The sequence below is a fragment of the Anguilla rostrata genome, chromosome 9, assembly GCF_018555375.3.
Source record: "Anguilla rostrata isolate EN2019 chromosome 9, ASM1855537v3, whole genome shotgun sequence".
NCBI lineage: Eukaryota > Metazoa > Chordata > Actinopteri > Anguilliformes > Anguillidae > Anguilla > Anguilla rostrata.
Window position 1 is genome coordinate 52,881,170 of NC_057941.1, and position 15,855 is coordinate 52,897,024.

Sequence of the window (15,855 nt, forward strand, 5' to 3'; positions counted from 1 at the left end):
CGTAGCTTTGGCCTTGTGTCACTTGGGCTCACCTGTTTTTATTACAGCCACGGGATGTTACACAGAGCAGTGTATGTTACACAGAGTTTGTTTGGAAAAGATACTTCATAGAAAAAAAAGGGGGGGGGGGTGGTGGTGCCTTCACTGGGAACAAGGGCAGAGAAGGGAGAAGCAGTGTCTGTAACAGTACTACACAAGCAGCTATTGAGAGCAAGTCAACACAGGACGGAAAACTGCTGATGCAGCATTCTCTACAGGTTGGAGTTCTTAACTAGGCTGCACTGCAGGGCACCCCTTAATCAGTGATGTCATAGGAGGTGTTTTCCATTGACAGTGGAGGCTGAAATGTCTGTAATGACATCACTGGGTGGGCGTGGCCAGCAGTGCAATCAGGTTGAAAATGTTAATCCATACTAATCGCTGCAACAGCAGTTTTCTGACCTGTGTTGGCCTGCTCTTTAAAGTTCGGTGGTTCCCAACCCTGTTCCTGGAGACCTACCGTCCTGCAGGTCTAACAAAGCGCACCTCATTCAACAGCTACCCAACAGTTTGGTGTGCTGGTAATCAGTAGAATCAGGTGTGCTTTGTTAGGGTTGAAATCATACAAACTACAAGAACGTAGATCTCCAGGAACAGGGCTGGGAACCACACTCCCCCCACACCCCCCATTTTAAAAATGTGCACTTGCGTCTTTCTCTTTTTAGGTGGAGTATGTACATCATGCCAAGAAAAGCCTAAATAATAAACAGTTTTTACCCTTTTAGCTTACTGGTTAAAACAAAGCCCTGTTACTTCAAAAATAACTACAAGTCTTCTGCCAGCTAGAGTTGCATCACCGTTAAAACGGCATTACTTTACAAGCTAATTCTGCCTTCTTCACAACTAAGGACTCCGTTTATGAATTTGCAGGAAACAAACTGCTAATGTTGAGTATTAATAATTTAAAAACCCTATGAGAAGCCTTTGTACAGATGGTTCCTCATGCTGTCGTTAGTCCCAAAGAGGTAAGGGTTAGGTCAGAACGTTCACACGGGGCTGCAGCAGTCTCTCTCCTCGATCCTCCTTAAATCTTTTCCAGCTCCTTTAGGAGCTCTCCGAAACTCGTCACGTACCACGAACTCCTCTCCTTCACCTGCGGTCTGACGACGTTCCCGCCGAATCCGATGAAGGCACTCTGAGCAAACGCACAAGCAGACACACCTGGTCACACATACGCATGCAACTCATCTATTCGTTCTCAGTGGGGAAGCACAGAATAGTGTAGAATTTTACTGTATGCTGTAGCATTAAGATTTGCCTTCGCTGGAACTAAGGGGCCTAGTCCAAACCATGAAAAACAGTCACAGACCAAAGGGATGCCCAGATACTTTTGGTCATATAGTGTATAAAAAGGAGGCCAGTCCGTGTCGGCCTGCCCCGCCCCTCTCTGCTCCGCCCCCCCCTCTATGCCCCGCCCACTTACAGCAGGAGGACAGGCCTCCAGGTCTGTGGCTCCGTCTCCGATCATCACCACCTTCTCCAGGCCGTAGAGCTCCTTCAGCAGGCTGATCACCCGCCCCTTCCCCCCGGACTCCGCCGTGGGCTGTGTCTCATCGAACCCCGCGTACTCGCCTGCAAGAGAGCCACAGAGACAGCCGACCAATCACTGCCTGCGAGAGAGCCACAGTGAGAGCCGACCAATCACTGCCTGCGAGACAGCTATAGAGAGCCCACCAATCACTGCCTGCGAGAGAGCCGACCAATCACTGCCTGCGAGAGAGCCACGCGGCACTCAACCGACCAATCACTGTCTGCGAGAGAACCATGGGGTACCCAACCGACCAATGACTGTCTGCGAGAGAAACCACACGGCACGTAACCGAGCAATCACTGTCTGCGAGAGAACCACAGGGCACTCAACCAACCAATCACTGTCTGTAAGAGAACCATGGGGCACTCAACCTACCAATCACTGTCTGCGAGAGAACCACAGGGCACTCAACCAACCAATCACTGTCTGTAAGAGAACCATGGGGCACTCAACCTACCAATCACTGTCTGCGAGAGAACCATGGGGCACTCAACATCTGTTAAAGCATTCAGCATTCAGAAATATCCCAGGCTACGGGATATGCCCGCTCTTATGCCCGCTCTGTTAACGGCTCACCGTTGAAGTAGAACTTGAGCCGGTTGGCGTAGACGTGGTCCAGCGGGATGCCCAGCTGCGAGGCGACGTGCTCCACGATGCAGCGGAACCCTCCGGAAACCAGGAAGACCTTCACGCCGCGCTGCTGAAGACTCTTCACAAGCTCCCTGCGAAACACGAGGACCCCAGGAGTCACGGGCGGGTTCCTTACCCACCCAAAATTACTAAAACCACGCATTCCACAAGAGGAAAGAAGGAGTACAATGCCACTGGACGCTTAGCATTTCTCACGCGCGGTTGCGCGGGGCAACGGAAGCATCGGCAGTTACTCATCGAACGGAAACGCGGACTGAATTCCTAAATTCACTTACTTAATGCCTGGAGTCAGCTGGGGCGGGTGATCTGTGATCAGCTTGTTGACCTGCTCCCGGGAGCAGCGAATGATGGCCAGCCGCTCCATCAGCGCCGTTTTGAAGGTCATGGACCCGCCCATCGCCTTCCGAGTCCTGGCGAGGCACGTTTCATTATTATCGTTTTAGTTTATTTTTTAAAATCATGAGTCAGACAAATCACAGCCAATCAGCACACTCTTCAAACCATAAATCCATAAAATACATAATATTACTGAACGACTCAAAACTAACTTTAGTTTGAATATTATTGGGGGGGGGGTTAAAGAAATGCACAGACCCCAACTCTCTAGCTGGGTCGGTGGAGCTCAACCCCACCGTTCCCCCCTGTCATATCCAAAACCTCACAGACCCCCCCTCCCGAAAACCAGTGTACCCTGTTGAGGATAACGCAGGGTCCCACTGATACAACTGTAACTGAATCGAAGCCAGAATGGGTGAGCGCCCTCTGGGGGTGGGAGGTTTAACACCCTCTGGGGGCGGGGCGGGGCAGGGCGTTGACACATTTCCAAATCAACGCCCAGCGCGGGCCACCTACATCTCTGTGACCGCATCCCCGACCCCGCAGAACTTGGCCAGCTCATCGATGCCCTCCTCTTTGATGACGGTGCTGTCCACGTCGAAACACACTGCGTCCGCGCTGCGAAAAATCTCCTTGGTTTCCGCTAAAGTTGCCATGGTGCTGAAAAAACAAAAATGTAACATATTATGGGCTACACACATCAGATATTCATATATGAACATGTATCATGCGTTTTTAAGAAAGGACCTGCAAACCTAAATATGGAAGGCCATTTCTACCACTTGTTAAAATAAATCTAGCACATTTTTTTTTATAAAGTATATAATTATGACAGAGTATTTATACTTATGACTTAGTACTTCATAATCTTAGTTTCTCAAAACTATGACGTACTAAAGCCATAATTATTGCACTATCGTAATACTAGCCCATAATTACGACTTAGTATTTCATAATTACCACTTAGTACCTCATAAGTCGTAATTACAAGAAAGTTTCTCGTAATTATGAGAATACTTCCTAATAATTTTGAGATAATCATAATTATGAGAAAACGTTTCGGTTAATTAAAAAAAAAATTCTGTGCATTTTTTTAACAACTGGCTGAAACGGGCTTCCATACTTAAAAAGGGGGACGATGGCTAACGTTATGTAATCGTATATCGGCCAATAGACTATACAGGTTTATAAGGCTCGCTGTAGCCTACACTCACTCGATCCATGCCTGTTCAAAAACTGAAAACCTAATAGAGCTTATAATAATAGTTATAAATGCAATCCAATTGCTTTAATGATTTCTTTAATCAGAAGGCGGGCGACAGTAGCAGAAAATTTGGCTACATATTGGAAGTGTAGGATACTGGTCGAGTTGATGCATATCTCGTGAACGCTGTCAATCTAATTTGGCAGGTGAGTAGCAAATCTTACTGACAGCCAAACCGTCTTAACTACACACCGTGCTTTCGGTATGTGACTAGTTCTGCAAGCTAGCCAACTTTACACCGAGCGGCGATCTTACAAAGTGGGTGCATGGCGTATGAGTTTAATTTTGCCGGCACGCCATGCACGTAGGATAAAACGATGAGAATTTAGTGCAAAAAGACACAAAAAGCAGACACAAGTCAGACTCCTCTCCGATTTGGTCGTTTATGTAGCCTACAATGAGCCTGCTTTTAACATACCAACCATCATTACCGTTAATCTGTCACGAACCACAAATGTAGTCGTGCCGGCTAGATTGATTTTACAGAATTAGCTTAACCTTATCCAACTGGTGACATAAAAAATCTACTGACAAGCATTCTTGTGGAAAACCATCTTGTGTGGCATTGCATCACCCAGGACTTCAAAAAGTTGACATGTCAGCCGGCCGGACGGTGCCATTTAAAAAAAAATTACCGGCATATTCACTAGCGACTGTTGCTAGCTAAAGCAAACGCAATACATGTTTAACGTCAGTCTACACATTTTAATAGTTACATATGGTGGTTATTCAAATACAAATTACGAAATCGGTGCAAATGCAAACCGCCACATTACCTTGCAGTGTGGACGTTACCTAACCAGCAACATTCGCCAGAACCCCCTGAGGTCGAAAAGAACGCTTTCAGTCGACAGCAAAAAAACTCGAAAAAATCGTAGCCTACATTAGAGTGAGCGAAAGGAAGGGGGATTCTCACAGCTCGTACACCGACTACGAAGCGGTGATAAAAGACTGAAAGCATTCGTTTTACTGGCTGGCTCCGCTGACCCGGGTAAAAAAAAGCCTTCTCAGCGAATGGCAGACGCGGAGTGTGGCACCGCCTTCTTCGGGTTTTTCCTCGGAAGGGTCGACTAACCTGTCTATCATCAGTCTGGAAATGAGAACAATACCAACCAGACTGATATGTCAGGTTACACACAGGGAATTTATGGTTTTCGTACAGTAAAGATATGTTACGTTGGCATAAGAATGCATTGGTTTATACAGGAAATTTTTGTTTACCGAAATTCGTATAGCCATTCGTAGGCTGCTGACGGTCGAATCTGCGCAGATCCACTGATTTAAAATGTATGTGGATCGCCCGTGCCCCTTCACAGCGCCGGAGATTTGAGCCGATCTGTATATATTCATTCGTTAGTGAACGCGAACGTATGCAGTGGTTCGGTCAGTTAAATTTTTATTGAAAACAAAATGTTTTCAATAATTCTGCATCTCTGTTAATTCTTTTTCAAAAATATTTATTAATTAAATGGTTAAATAACGTTTTTTAACTCATAGGAAAAGTTGTCAAAATGTAATTTCGTTTTTAAATCCAATATAATGTCGCGCGCCCATCAATAGTTCGACGGCAGCTATCAGTTGTTTGCCAACGGTCAACGTGTTTGCAGAGGTGAGAGGCTAAAGGCAATGTCAGAGACCGAATGCCACGTGTCTTCAACCCTCTCAAAATTAGGCCTAAATGTAATTTTTATCTAAAATTACTCTTGCACACTGTGATCCAACATCTGCTCCTGGAGAACCACAGCTTCTGGTGTTTGTGTTCACCCAAAAATCAACAGCCAATTCAGACCAAAGAAATGAGTTGGACCTGGTCATGTAATTAATCAATTAAGTGTTCATTAACAATAAAGACTAGAAAACCCTGTGGACCTCCAGTACCAGAGCTAAGAATGGCAAATCCCTGTTGCCAGGTGCATGTAGGACCAATGACAGTTGTAACCATATGTGTCAAAAGAATCTGATTGGACAGTAGTATCCATGATTCCATGAACTGCTCAAAAGATAGCGTAGGATCAAGTAACCTATGGAGCTCAGAAAGGTCAAAAGTAAAAGAAAATCCATTATATCTTCAGCATTGGTGGCCATCCAACAGCAAAATATCAGATGACCTGGCCTCTATTGGACTCCTGTATCCTACATCTGCAAGTTTCTGGAAATAACCAGCAGGAGACTTCCCAGAATGCTTTGCAACCTTTTCTTTCCTGGTCCCTTTCTTATCTAGCTGAGAGCGCGCTTTGTACAATTGATCAGACTGATCACACTGTATACCGAAGTCTTTTGGGGAACTGAAGGGGAACGCTTGTCACTAGGACAATGCTCATGTGTAGTTGTACAATGACCCGGAAAGCAGCTCTTGAATCAGGAGGAAAATTCAGTTCAGCTCAGTTGACAGCTTTCGCTTAGCAACAGCGTTAATGTCTGGCTCTGTTGTTCAAGCTGTGATTGACAAAGAGCAAAAGCGAAAGTTTCTTCAGCTAACCAGCGCATGCGTGGTTCACAGCCCATTGTTCCCAGAATGCCCCAGGGGGGAAAATGCATTCGAACACAATCAGCCAATGTTCGCGTTGTTCCATGTAAGAGTTCCATCCCCCAGAATATCTCTCAAACCTCACCATCTTCAGCGGCGAGTCTGCGCGTGTATGTGTGTGTGTGTGTGTGTGTCTGTGTGCGTGTGTGCGAATGTGCATGTGTGTGTGTGTGTGGGGTAAAGCATGAATTAAGTCCGTAGTGCCACCTCATTGGTCCGCATTATGGAACACAGCCGACCTGTGTTTGAAATGAGCTGCACGATAAGGATGATTCACATGCCAGAGCTCTTTCATACCTACGTACCTTTTTTTTGTTTGATTGATTGATAATGTTTCTTTGTTATTCACCCAATCATGAGAGTTCTCGTTGTCAGTTCGTGGGGTATTGAAGGCCTGTGTTTATATTAGTTCCCCCAGTTTTGGTAGCTTGTATGTCTGGTTTTCCTAAACTCGCTTGTGGGGTGCCCAGCATCTGCTATACTTCGGCCTGAAGTATCCGTTTCCGAAATCTGCTGAGTTCTTAACTGAGCTGTAGACAAGTAAGGGACTGGGCTTGTAACCTAAAGGTTGCAGGTTTGATTCCCAGTTAAAGCATTGGTGTTGTATCCTTGAGCAAGTTACTTGACTTGCTTCAGAATATTTTTATTAGGGACGTCAAAAAGAAAAAATATTTGTATTGAATCGGTATCGGGAAACAAAAAAAATGAATAAGGAAATCACTTATATTAAGCTGTATAAATAGATACTATGTAAAAAATGCAAAAAAAAAAAAACATTGTGGAAGTCTGGATTAGTGTTTGCTAAATGGCAGTATTGAAATGTAAAACTTGGTTTATTGAAAGATGATGTCACACCTGAGTATATCCTTCATACTAAAACTGTGGAAGTCTAATTATTTGCATTCCGAGGTGATCTAAATCCAAGATTTTGGAAGCATGCAAACGTGTGTTCTTGCATACGTAAACTAATCACGGGATTGGCTGGAACAACAATCAGCGCACACGGGGGTCCCGAGGCAGCACGTTTAGATGTGGCTCTGGGTTCAGGGCGGGGGCCCCTATGGTGGGTGAGGAAACACACACACACACACTGTCTCACACATACACACACACACACACACACTGTCTCACACATACACACACACACACTCTCTCACTCACACACACACACACACACACACTCACAAACACATACATACACACACGCACGCACGCACACGCATTAGAACAGGGAATCAGGGATGGCCAGTTGATAGCAGACAAAGACACCGAGGGCAACATATGACCCTGCTAAGAGCTTCCTATGTCAGCATTACTACTGGAGCAAAGACAGAGAATCTGCACAAGTATGACAAACACTACGCGTGAAAAATTGGGTCACGTCTAAAGAAGAGGAAGTTATTCATTTTCATGTCAATTAAAATTATATAAAGTTGTATGAAAGTGCGTTATGGTGTATTACATCTCAGAAATATTGCAAACAATAGTATATGAATATTGTACGTGGCGTAACTGATCCTTATGCAACTGGTCTCCCAAACGTTTCTATCTGTATATTTAAATGGTTTTTTTCCCCCAGCACGAGGAAGTAACATTTGAGTGACATCTTTCTTAACCAATCACCCACGAATTCCAAGGTTTAGAACGCCTCGGCTGTCTAATCAGCGTAAAGAGGAGGCGGCGCCGAGGGCCACAGCTCGAGTGTTCTGGAAGCCGGGGACGCACCTTGGTCTTCTGCTGGCGGTGGTGATTGAGCCGCTGAATTATTCTGCTAGAGCTTTGGCTGTCTCCCGAACCGTGTTACCATGTCCGCCGTTAAAGCCTTGAATCCGAAAGCAGAGGTAGCGCGGGCTCAGGCAGCGCTGGCCGTTAACATCAGTGCTGCTCGGGGACTCCAAGACGTGCTGAAGAGCAATTTGGGACCAAAAGGAACCATGAAAATGTGAGTCATTCGCTACATTAGCGGTTAGCCAGTTAGCTCTCCCAGTACTGCATTCTTTGTTAGCGGCGCTAGCTCTAGTTAGCCTAGGTAGAAGGTGGCTGGTCAGCTTGCTGACTCGGCATCACACTTGGAAATTAAATTAAAAAACTGCGAAACCCTTTACATTCCATAAGAAGGCAAAATAACGGCTGCTTCGAAGTCTAAATTGTATAACTTGGGAGATGCTCGGATGACTAAAATCTGTCAGACAGGCAGCTTGCGTAGTCTGTTTTGCAGACCCTGTGGCCTACCAAGGCGGTCCGCTTGTCCGTTAACGAGCGGACCATAAGGCTAACAAGCTAGATGGGATTAACGTTGGCTAACTAGCTAGCTAATAACTGACTTAATTAAACATTTGTTCCACGTCTGTAGTTTTCATCTAGCCAAACGGCCTTATGATGTCGTTGGTCATGTAGATAAAAAGTGGTGTATTGCGCAGTTAGCTTGCGCTGTTGCTAGGTTTATAGTGGCGCGGTAACGTTAGCAGCCCACGTGGGAAGGAACTGTTAGCCGATTTTGCTAGCTAGCTGCTTGCTAAGATGGCAAGAATGCGATTTAGCCATTACATTACCTCAGAGAAAAAGACTAAAACATCTGGTCATGTAGCAGCTTTACTAGCTCATATTTGTGCGGCTTATTTTTGACATCGGCTGCGTAAACGGTCCGGCCAATGTGAAGCTGATTTTGAAAAATTGGTTAACCAGCAGTGTAGCTTGCTGGCTAACCAGATTAGTGCGAGTGTTTGTCATGTTCGCTAATGACTTGTTCTGTGTTCGCAGGCTGGTGTCTGGTGCCGGAGACATAAAGTTGACCAAAGATGGCAATGTCCTGTTGCACGAGATGGTAAGGAGCCGGACCCAGTACCAGTAAGAAGTGACCAGATAATAACGGAAGTTGGGCTCTAGAGTATGTGCAATCGTCAGATGAACTGTACAATCTTAATTTAGCCGTCAAAAAGAACTGATCGACAAAAATAAGTTCTTAAAATAATGTTAAACTATCACAACGGTATGCACTTTTTGTGTTTATTTTGTTGCTGTTAGCTCTAGCCGTAATAACTGCCCAATGGTGGTATTTTGAGGGTTATTAGTGTGCAGTCACTTTTAAAAATAAAATTTGTAAGAATTAATGCCATTTTAATATTGTTGCTTGGATATAGCTGGTCAGAGCTGCACAGAGAACACCCATGCGTGCTACGTAGCTCTCTTGGTCCTTTACCTGTGCGACAGGAAAGTGTGGTCTGTACCTCTGCATTGGAAGAGCTGCCAATTCTTCCACATGTATTCAACAGACCAGTACAGTTATAAGTTCAGAAACAACAACCTTGACGCTCAACTGCCGAAAGATGGACTCGGTTGGGGTCCCGTCAGGATTTTCTCAAGCGTCCCGCTCCTTGGTTCTTAACTCTGGTTCCCTGTTTGTTTTGACGGCTTGCAGCAAATCCAGCACCCCACGGCGTCCCTTATCGCCAAGGTGGCCACCGCCCAGGATGACATCACGGGCGACGGCACCACCTCCAACGTCCTCATCATCGGCGAGCTCCTCAAACAGGCAGACCTCTACGTGTCAGAGGTTAGCCAAAAAAAACGCCCCCCCCCCCCCCCCCACCACCACCCCGGTTTGAAAGTGAGTGTCGGAGGTAGCCGGTGACGCTCACCCCCTCTTTCTCTCCTCCCTCTCCTCCCCAAAGGGCCTCCACCCCAGGATCATTGCGGAAGGGTTCGAGGCGGCGAAGGACAAAGCCCTGGCGGTGCTGGAGGAGGTGAAGGTGACGAAGGAGATGGACAGGGAGACGCTCATCAACGTGGCCCGCACCTCCCTCCGGACCAAGGTCCACGTCGAGCTGGCCGATCTCCTGACGGAGGTGAGGAGTCGCTCCGGACCGGTCCGAATAGCGCTGCCACAGATTCCCTAAGCCCACCAGATACCCTACTCAGCGTCATGTTCCTCTGGGATAAGACGATAAGAGTGGTGTGGTTCTGCCTTCACCTTGTGTTAACCGGACGTTCCTGCTCTCCGGCTGGTTTCAGGCGGTGGTGGACGCTGTGCTGGCCATTCGGAAGCCCGACGAGCCCATCGACCTGTTCATGGTGGAGATCATGGAGATGAAACACAAGGTGGACAGTGACACAGTGTAAGTTTCCCCAGTTTTTTATGCACCGCTGCTAAGCTTGTGGCTGGGTGCCACAGATTCTTTGATATTTATTTATTTAAATTTTTTTGGGCAGTTTCATGACTTAACCTATTTTTTTGGGCATTTCTGCGATTTCCTCCTGGTTGTAGTGCTTTCTGTGATTTTTCAGCAATTTTGAATGGCAACTGTCACAGTGTGATTTGTATAGGCCTAAACATTTTCATCATATTTGCTAATGTTGGGAGAAGCCTGCTGGGATCGAGATTCTATCCTTGTCAGTTGAGCAATCAGATGTTTGTCAACAGTGTTGATGCAGAGCACTCCTCCCCATTACTATAACGTTGTCAGTGACATCAGGTGAAATCATGAACAGACTTGTGATGTGATGTTGGTAAGTGGCAGTGGTGCTTTGCGTGAAGAAGAGGAGCATTGCGTGAGGAAGATGACCGCTCACCCAGGTTCTTCCTCTCTGTTCCAGGCTGATCAAAGGTCTGGTGTTGGATCACGGGGCCCGGCACCCGGACATGAGGAAGAGGGTGGAGGATGCCTTCATCCTGACGTGTAACGTGTCTCTGGAGTATGAGAAAACGTAAGTACTGCGGCCAGAACCAAGGAGGTCCGCACGCGCTCATTTCTGTGTGTTAAGCTGGCAGACACCAGCTGTGAGGCCTTCAGTAATCAGCTGAAGAACTAGCCGAGTCGTCATTACCTCAGTGCATTGGTGCAGGGGTCTGCAACCCTGGTCCTGGAGAGCCGCAGGCTGTGCTGGTTTTCGTTATTACTTTGCTTTTAATTAACCAATCAGAGCAGCCGATTACACCGTGCTAACTCACTTCACCTGGATACTTGGGTCTCTGAACTGGGTGCTGATTTTACAAAAAAAGCGCAGAGCTCCAGGACCAGGGTTGCAGACCCCTGCATTAGCGGTTGAAGGAAATTGTTCCTGAATAATTATAGTTCTCATAATAAAAACAGTTACAAATTGTACATCAGATTTAATTCAAAACTTTTATAAAACTGAGCGGAGAAAAAGAAGAAACGGGCAAAACTAATAGAGCCGATGTGTTTATTTATTCATTTTTTTGTTGCGTTTCAGCGAAGTGAACTCCGGCTTCTTCTACAAGAGCGCGGACGAGCGCGACAAGCTGGTGCGGGCCGAGAGGAAGTTCATCGAGGAGCGAGTCAAAAAGATCATCGAGCTGAAGAACACAGTGTGCGCAGACAGCTCCAAGGGCTTCGTCGTCATCAACCAGAAGGTGCGCGTGCGCGGCGGGGGGGGGGTCATGTGGAAGGAATTAAAAGATAACGTGGGAGTTTTTAGGCAGGGGGAGAGTGGATGTGAGCATCGTTCCCCTGTCCCGTCCGGGCTGCACAGAGAACACCCATGCGTGCTGCGTAGCTCTCTTGGTCCTTTACCTGTGCGACAGGAAGGTGTGGTCTGTACCTCTGCATTGGAAGAGCTGCCCATTCTTCCACATGTATTCAACAGACCAGTACACTTTTACAGCACTTGTATTGTTACGGGTGATAATTACAGTAGGGGAAAGAGAGATTAGGGTTGTGCGTGTAATGTAATGAGAAGATTCGCATTGTCCTATGCGATGGTTGTGTGACGGTTGTATGACAGGTGTGTGTAAGTTGCGTGACGGTTGTGTGATGGTTGTATGACAGGTGTGTGTAAGTTGCTTGAGGGTTGTGTGACGGTTGTATGACAGGTGTGTGTAAGTTGCTTGAGGGTTGTGTGACGGTTGTATGACAGGTGTGTGTAAGTTGCTTGAGGGTTGTGTAATGGTTGTGCGATGGTTGTGTAATGGTTTCTGTGACTCCGCAGGGCATTGACCCCTTCTCCCTGGACGCCCTGGCCAAAGAGGGCATCGTGGCCCTGCGCCGGGCCAAGAGGAGGAACATGGAGAGGTGAGGGAGTCTTCCACATCGTCCCGCTGCAGACACCGAAACCCCCCCCCCCCCCCCAGCTCAGTGGGTCGTTCTTTAACCCGCCAGCGACACGTTCACAAGACGGCCTGTCTCTAGTCCAGCATCGCTTTCTCCACTTCGTTTGTTATGATCCTTCCCTAACAGGAGTCAGAAGTGATGTGTTTGTAGTGCTGGCTGCTGGAAAGAGCCGTGTGAGTGTGCTGTGTCCTGGTGTTTGTGCGCTGGGCACTGCTCACAGATGTGCGGGGGGGTTGGGCGGTGGGGAGAGGGGGCGGTGGGGGGGACAGGAATGTGGTTGTTATCATAACCTGCTCCAGGCCCCTTTGGCCACGGTGGGGCCCCCCGGCCCCCCTGAGATTAGTGCTGAATGCGCCTGTTTGCAGCGAGCTTTGTCCCGGCATGGACGAATTCTGTGTTACTCCGCTCCGTAGTAACCACAGTCAGACACCATGCTAAATCACTCTCTCACTCTCACCGTACACACAGCGCGTGGGGGCCTGCACCCTCCTGCACGCTGCGCGAGAGTGAGCACATTTCTGCGCAGGCACAGCGCTGGCCTCCTCGGGCCCTGCGGGGCGCCTAACAGTTTGTGCGTTTCGTTTTTGTGTGTTTTTGTGTGTCTTTCCGCATCCAGGCTCATGGGTTGTGCGTTTGGTTTTTTTTGTGTTTTTTTTGCACATCCAGGCTCACGCTGGCTTGCGGTGGCATCGCCATGAACTCCGTGGACGACATGACGCCAGAATGCCTGGGATACGCCGGCCTCGTCTACGAACACACGCTAGTGAGCTCCGCTCTCCCTTCCGACCGCTCGTCAGATTTTAGAGCCAAATTTCAGGAGTTTTCTCATGAAAAAAAACCAGTACCAGTAAAAGCGTAAAGCTTTGGGCGTTTGCTTGAATGTGCTGTTAAGAGGCTCTGGTGGTCCGCAGTCGTTAAGGAGAGAACTGATAAGGTTCTGTTCTTGGGGCCTGCAAACACAGTTTGGGGCTGCCATCTTGTGGTAAGAGGGAGGAACTGCAGTTACATGTAAGGGAGCCCAACAGCTGGTACTTTAACCTGTCGTGTGCCTTCGTACTGGTTCTGTGACTATTTCAGCCAATCACGTACCTCCTAACTGTTGCTCTGGCTGTATTTCAGCCAATCGTGTGCCTCCATACCGGTGCTGTGGCTGTGTATCATCCAATTGTGTGGCTCCGTACTGCTGCTGTGGCTGTATTTCAGCCTATCACTTGCCTCTACTGGCTCAGAGGTGCTGAGCGCGCTCTTGTTTCCCCAGGGGGAGGAGAAGTTCACCTTCATTGAGAAGTGCGGGAACCCGCGCTCCGTCACCCTGCTGGTAAAGGGGCCCAACAAGCACACGCTGACGCAGATCAAGGATGCCCTGCGGGACGGCCTGCGCGCCGTCAAGAACGCCATTGAGGACGGTGAGGCCCCGCCCCGCTCCGCGCTGATCTGGGATCAGTCTGGCCCTCTCCGCTCATAATGAGGACGGTTAGGGTGCAGGCAGGGGAGACCTGACCTGCTCTCCTGCTCTGAGATTTACATTATTGGCAATTAGCAAACAATCCAATTTGTTCAACTTTTAACTTCAATTTTTTATACAATCCACATATTTACTAAAGCATGTCAGGTTAAGTAGCTTTAGCTCATGGGTCCAACGACAGTGGTCCTACCTGGGAATCGAACCTGCAACCTTTGGGTTGTAAGCTCAGTTCCCTTCCCGTTTTTGTTACACTGCCGAAATGCTTTATGAATACAGGCCTGAGGATTTATGAATACGGGGTTCCAGGTTTGACTCCCGGGTGGGCTGCTGTGTCCTGGAGCGATGCTGGTAATTTGGGGTGTCACGGGGGCAGGTTTCGGGGCGCGCTCTGTGTGACCGCCGGGTTTTGTGGCGTCCTTTTGCGCAGGCTGCGTGGTGTCCGGCGCGGGGGCCTTCGAGGTGGCGGTGGCCGACGCCCTGCTGAAGCACAAACCCAACGTGAAGGGCCGCGCCCAGCTGGGAGTACAGGCCTTCGCCGACGCCCTGCTCGTCATTCCCAAGGTGAGCAACACCTGTGCCTTACACTACATTACAAGTAATTCGCCTTTACAACACCTTTACTTCACAATTAACCACACACCTGTACGTTGTGATTAATTACTGTAGTTTCTCTCTCCCTCTCCCTGCAGGTCCTGGCGCAGAACTCTGGCTACGACCCTCAGGAGACCCTGGTCAAGCTGCAGACAGAGTACAAGGAGTCCGGCCAGCTCATCGGCGTGGACCTCAGCACCGGTCAGCTCAGTTATATTCATTTATTCTGTCCGAGTGTGTGTGTGTGTGTGTGTGTGTGTGTGTACAATTGGGCCTCCCACCGTTTTGCCTGCTGGCTCTGATTCCTCGTTTTGCCTGCTGGCTCTGATTCCTCGTTTTGCCTGCTGGCTCTGATTCCTCTCTGTCGTTCCTGCAGGGGAGCCCATGGTGTCTGGCGAGGCGGGAGTTTGGGATAACTACAGCGTGAAGAAGCAGCTTCTCCACTCATGGTGAGAGTCGCCACGTTTCCATAGAGACCGCGGTCCACTAGAGTCGCTCGTCGAGCTCATTATGGTACTGTGAGCCTGACCAGGTCGGCTGACGCTAGATCAGGCTGCACAAGTTCAGTAAACGGTAAAGTTTTCTGCTTCTGAGGAGTTGTGGTCTGGAACAGGTGGGGTTCCAGTTTTGAGGTGGACATTAAAGCCAGCTCAGTCATATGGCTCATAACACTGGCTAATGCTTGCAGGAGCCAATCAAATTGCAGGAAACCTCTCAAACCGTAACGCGGTTTCTCTTGAGCTGAACCATCTGGGGTCGACTGCTATGACTGGCCATGCATGGCATATTTAAGTCTAGCTTTTTTTAACAGGAGGGATGGGGAGAAGTGTACCCTGCTGCTCTCTGCTCGTCCAGTGTAAGTGTTGTGTGAGGAGGATTTTGAGTGATGTAACGTTTCTTTTGTTTCCTTCCGCAGCACCGTAATCGCGAGCAACATCCTGCTGGTGGACGAGATCATGAGAGCCGGAATGTCGTCCCTGAAGGGTTAAAGAGCCGGCCGAGAGCCCGACCCAGGGCTCCTAGCACTTCCTGTCTCTCCAGCGCCAAGAGGCCATTTTTGCAGAGAGATGAATAGGCTACGTTAGCAACACAAAATGCGACTTCCTGGTGTGTCAGAAAATCGCTTCTCCGCCTTCCCCCGCCCCAAACCTGTTGGTTTATTTATTTGTTTTTTTTTTTGTTCTTGTTTTTGTTAATGGCACTGATCAGAATAGCAGTCATTTGTACCCAATAAACTTGTTTGGCTCTCAAATTGAAGTGGACATTGTTTTTGTTTCTGTTGCAGAGTTATAAATGATTACTATGTGGAAGCATCCAGATAAAATATATTTTATGTATTAATAAAAGTTAAGCCTTGGAGTATAATTTAACAGTGTGTACATA

General features: G+C 48.0%; 2 protein-coding genes and 3 non-coding genes across 5 annotated transcripts; 4 read left to right on the plus strand and 1 right to left on the minus strand.

The window, feature by feature from the left end:
• Window positions 1-2: 2 nt before the first annotated feature.
• On the minus strand, window positions 3-4,817 carry psph (phosphoserine phosphatase). Its single transcript, XM_064352897.1, has 6 exons — window positions 4,598-4,817; window positions 3,074-3,217; window positions 2,497-2,631; window positions 2,147-2,292; window positions 1,463-1,611; window positions 3-1,174 (listed from the first exon to the last, which is right to left on the minus strand). The coding sequence occupies exons 1-6, from the start codon at window positions 4,780-4,782 to the stop codon at window positions 1,064-1,066; spliced, it is 870 nt and encodes a 289-aa protein (XP_064208967.1). The 5' UTR covers window positions 4,783-4,817; the 3' UTR covers window positions 3-1,063.
• Window positions 4,818-8,034: 3,217 nt separating this feature from the next.
• Window positions 8,035-15,724, plus strand: cct6a (chaperonin containing TCP1, subunit 6A (zeta 1)). Its single transcript, XM_064352902.1, has 14 exons — window positions 8,035-8,290; window positions 9,109-9,172; window positions 9,767-9,901; window positions 10,020-10,193; window positions 10,360-10,463; window positions 10,942-11,052; window positions 11,560-11,719; window positions 12,295-12,377; window positions 13,083-13,179; window positions 13,675-13,822; window positions 14,309-14,442; window positions 14,571-14,673; window positions 14,849-14,921; window positions 15,389-15,724. Exons 1-14 carry the CDS (start codon window positions 8,154-8,156, stop codon window positions 15,459-15,461), a joined length of 1,596 nt encoding a protein of 531 aa, XP_064208972.1. The 5' UTR covers window positions 8,035-8,153; the 3' UTR covers window positions 15,462-15,724.
• LOC135264358 (small nucleolar RNA SNORA22) lies at window positions 9,499-9,632 on the plus strand. Its single transcript, XR_010332678.1, has one exon. It is a non-coding gene; the product is annotated as a small nucleolar RNA SNORA22 (small nucleolar RNA).
• Window positions 11,831-11,964, plus strand: LOC135264359 (small nucleolar RNA SNORA22). Its single transcript, XR_010332679.1, has one exon. It is a non-coding gene; the product is annotated as a small nucleolar RNA SNORA22 (small nucleolar RNA).
• On the plus strand, window positions 12,796-12,934 carry LOC135264357 (small nucleolar RNA SNORA15). Its single transcript, XR_010332677.1, has one exon. It is a non-coding gene; the product is annotated as a small nucleolar RNA SNORA15 (small nucleolar RNA).
• Window positions 15,725-15,855: the final 131 nt, after the last annotated feature.